Raw genomic sequence first — 3,874 nt, forward strand, 5'->3', positions numbered from 1 at the left:
CGATTGTATGTGCATGCTAGATCAGCCACGCTCACACCTCGTTCTCACTTTTCAACGATTTTACGTTTCATTTCTACGTTATTTTTATTCTCTTATGGCTGTCTTTTTACGGCTTTTTCTTTGGGGACATTTTTGCAAGGGTTATTAAACTTTGCGCAAATAATATGTCTGAACACAAGTTTGGAAAAATGTGTGATCACAAGCAACACTAAGATGCTAGCGGAAGGAGTGCTAAACACGCTCTGATGTAGCAAGCGCACAATCCATGACTTCCCCTCTTGTTTTGCTTGTTATGCGAATTACTCGTTAAGCGAGGTTCCACTGTATAAAAAAAGTCTGTGTGACAATAGCATTGAAAAATCTCAGCAGCAAGCAAACACTGAGTAGAAAGGGAATTATTTCAGACTTTGCAACAAGTCTCTGGAAAAGCCTGACATGATCAGTCATAAAAAAGAAAAAGACTTGAATGTCAAAGGACCTGACATCAAAAGAATTGTCTTTTATACATCTATTGCTCCAAAACAATCAGCCAAAAATATATGCTTAAGTCACACCATAATGCAGCACTACATTAATCAACAAACATCATTTAAACACAATTTATTTCAATCAAGAATCTCTTTTTAATTGCGACCTTCTGCTGAAATAACTCAAGCATTTGTTTTTGTGTAGACCGACCCGCTAAATTTGAGAATTAAAGACTTTGGCAGCTGAATCAATTGTGTTTTCATCAAATATGTCATACACATGTATACTTTCAAAGTAAGTTTGGAGAAAGCTTCTTTTAAACATCCAGAATACAGGTCTTTAGTAATTTTTGTGCGTTTTCTTAAAACCACTGCTGATTGTTTGATCCTCAAACGTTCAGATGACCACTGTTGATTGCTGAATATGTAAGTTAGGAAATGTATGTATGTGTTCCTTCTGTTTCATTACCTTAAAATCAATAAAGCTTATGGAAAAAATGTTTTGGACATAAATCCGTATCTCTCTACAATGTTTGTTTGACATGGTTTGTCTTCTGATAAACAATTAGCAAATTACGCAGAAAAGCATAGAGGTCTCAATGTAAAATGTCTTATTATTTTTGTTCAGTCTTAACCAAAACAGGACTGCACCATAGCTCAAGCGGTTAGTTGCTGGATTCCCACTGTGCCAGCCCGGGTTCGATCCCGGGTCTGGTCAAGTGAGATTTGTGGTGGACAAAGTGGTACTGGGGCAGGTTTTCTCAGAGTACTTTGGTTTCCTCTGCCAATCTTCATTCCACCAATTGGTCCACAATCACCCTCACCTATCATCTGGGGCTGGTACAATACACCAGAAGTGGATGCAGTACAAGGGACTTAGTCCCACCTCACTAGCAATAAAAAAACTAAACAGGAATCTTTCAACAAATTTTACTAAACTCAAAACATCAATTTTCATTAAAATCTGTTCAGCAGTTCTTCAGTTATTTCTTGCATATAAGAGAACTGACAGAGCAAATTTAATGGGTGTTCCACTAGGTTTCAAATGCAAAACAGTCCAAGGGTAATGTTATCATAAATTACATGGAAAAAGAAACAATGGAATGTTTACTTAACAAGCAAGCAGGCCTGTTTTAATGTTACTATGTTACTTGGCTAATTACAATATAGATACCACTGTTAACAATTGTGATAAATGAGTTATACGATACATAGCATAATTACCACATTTGAGTACCTCAGCAAATTCATAAGCTGCCTTTTCAACATACTGCTTCTCTGACCAGACATGAGAACGTGGTCCTATTTTCAATGATTCAAGATGGCCCACAACAATGGAAACCAAATAAACAGGGATTGGTACTGGCTGTTCAAACTTGTGAAGCTTCAGTCCTCCCGGCATGATTGTTGGTATACCTACTCGCCTTGCACTCATTAGTACTGTCAGTTCAGGTGGAGCTGTAATCTGTTCAAAGAGGGAGTTGTTACATGAAAATGCTCTCATACCTGGCAATTTAAAAAAGCATACATGTATACTGGGTACCCTTTATTTCATATCAACAGTCTAGAATTAAAATGTTCAATGCTCACAGAACAAAATTACAGACTGTACTTCACAAAAAAGTGAAACATTCATATTTCTTAATGCTTAAATTCACAGAAAATTAATTTAATGGTGAATAAGATTCTTCTCCCATTCAGTATTTAAAAGTTCTAAAAGAAAATATATTTGTGCATGGGAGGCACCATTCAGTAATAATATGTTGTGTTCAGCATTCACTTTTGGCTTGCTTTCACTCATGGATCATTCTGAGTAGTCATATTATTCACACTTCTCTATGCTGAATATGAAAAAGAATGTGTCTGACCATTCAAGTGCTAGCAAGCCATACATATATATACACATTCTGACAGATGGCACACCATACACCAATGTTTGCAACCCAGGGGCTGAAAATGCGTAAAGCCATTATCAAGAATATTAGCATTTGGTCTTCTGGGCTCATCTGAAGAGTTGGAATGTTCATATTCACTGTGCACCAATCTGGGATAAACTGCACTATACTGAAGATGAATAACATCCATCTCACCATTCAGGTGCTAGTAAGGTGCACATAGGGCCTCGCCATAGCTAAAGCAGTTAGTCGCTGGCTTCCCACCGCGGCGGCCCGGGTTTGATCCTGGGTCTGGTCAAGTGGGATTTGTGGTAGACAAAATGGTGCTGGGGCAGGTTTTCTCAGAGTACTTTGGTTTCCCCTGCCAATCTTCATTCCACCAATTGCTCCACAATCACCCTCACCTATCATCTGGGGCTGGTACAATAGGCCAGAAGTGGCATGGCCACAGTACAAGGGACTTAGTACCACCCCACTACCATTAAAAAAAAAGGTGCACATATATACATACACACACACAGAGCACCATAAAAACTATTTTGTAATCACCAAGGCTGAAAACATGTAATTCTGTAAAAATCTCAAAATCAATTTCTTCCACCATCGCAAACTTTCTCATATATACTATGTATGTATATGAGAAAGTAAAAATACTAAAAGCAATGAGGTATGCAAAACAGCAAAGAACACACTACTCTTAATAAGTTTCCATGGAGATGAATCTTCAAAATGTGGTCTCCTGGGTTATGACCAGGGCCCGGATTTTGATGACATGTCATCTTTTTTTCCTTGTATCCTATGTGATGCTCTTAAATATATGAGGGTAATTCCAAAAGTAAGGTCTCCTATGTTTGAAAATATAAAATAAACATTTATTTTCAATTTTGGATACATCAGTTGAATCTTGAACATGTACTCATTTCTCTACATAATCGCCATTTCGGTCGATGCATTTTTGTAGGTGCAGTGGCAGTTTTTGTATGCCCATGTCATACCAGTTCACCTCCATGCTGTTCAGGAAACTTCGAACCTCAGCTTTCACCTCATCGTCGTTGTTGAAGCGCTTTCCAGACAAATGTTCTTTCAACTTTGGAAAGAGATGGTAGTCACTGGGCGCCAAGTCCGGACTATAGGGTGGATGGGTGATGATGTTCCATCCAAACTGTTGCAGTTGAGCGACGGTTTGTCGGGCAGCATGGGGGCGAGCGTTATCGTGGAGAATGCTTACACCCTTGCTCAACATCCCTCTTCTCCGGTCCTGAATCGCCCGCCTGAGTTTTCTCAGTGTCTCACAATATCTCTCAGCGTTTATTGTGGTCCCAGTTTCCATAAAGTCAACCAACAATACCCCGTTTCGATCCCAAAACACAGTTGCCGTGACTTTACCGGCAGACTGTGTTTGCTTGAATTTTCGAGGCTTAGGCGAAGAGGAATGCCGCCACTGACGTGATTGTTGTTTTGTCTCAGGTGTGAAGTGGTATGCCCAGATTTCGTTGCCTGTGACAATTGAAT

General features: G+C 39.1%; 1 protein-coding gene across 3 annotated transcripts in view; it reads right to left on the reverse strand.

Annotated features, from left to right (window-relative positions):
* Window positions 1-3,874, reverse strand: part of LOC111875507 (leukotriene A-4 hydrolase) — a 38,224-nt gene that overhangs the window by 20,499 nt on the left and 13,851 nt on the right. For all 3 annotated transcript variants that reach the window (XM_033755845.1, XM_033755844.1, XM_023871812.1), the window contains exon 6: window positions 1,705-1,932. In XM_033755845.1, coding sequence (XP_033611736.1) covers window positions 1,705-1,932 — 228 coding nt within the window. The remainder of the gene's footprint in view (window positions 1-1,704; window positions 1,933-3,874) is intronic.

The sequence above is a fragment of the Cryptotermes secundus genome, unplaced genomic scaffold (assembly GCF_002891405.2).
Source record: "Cryptotermes secundus unplaced genomic scaffold, Csec_1.0 scaffold457, whole genome shotgun sequence".
Taxonomy (NCBI): Eukaryota; Metazoa; Arthropoda; class Insecta; order Blattodea; family Kalotermitidae; genus Cryptotermes; species Cryptotermes secundus.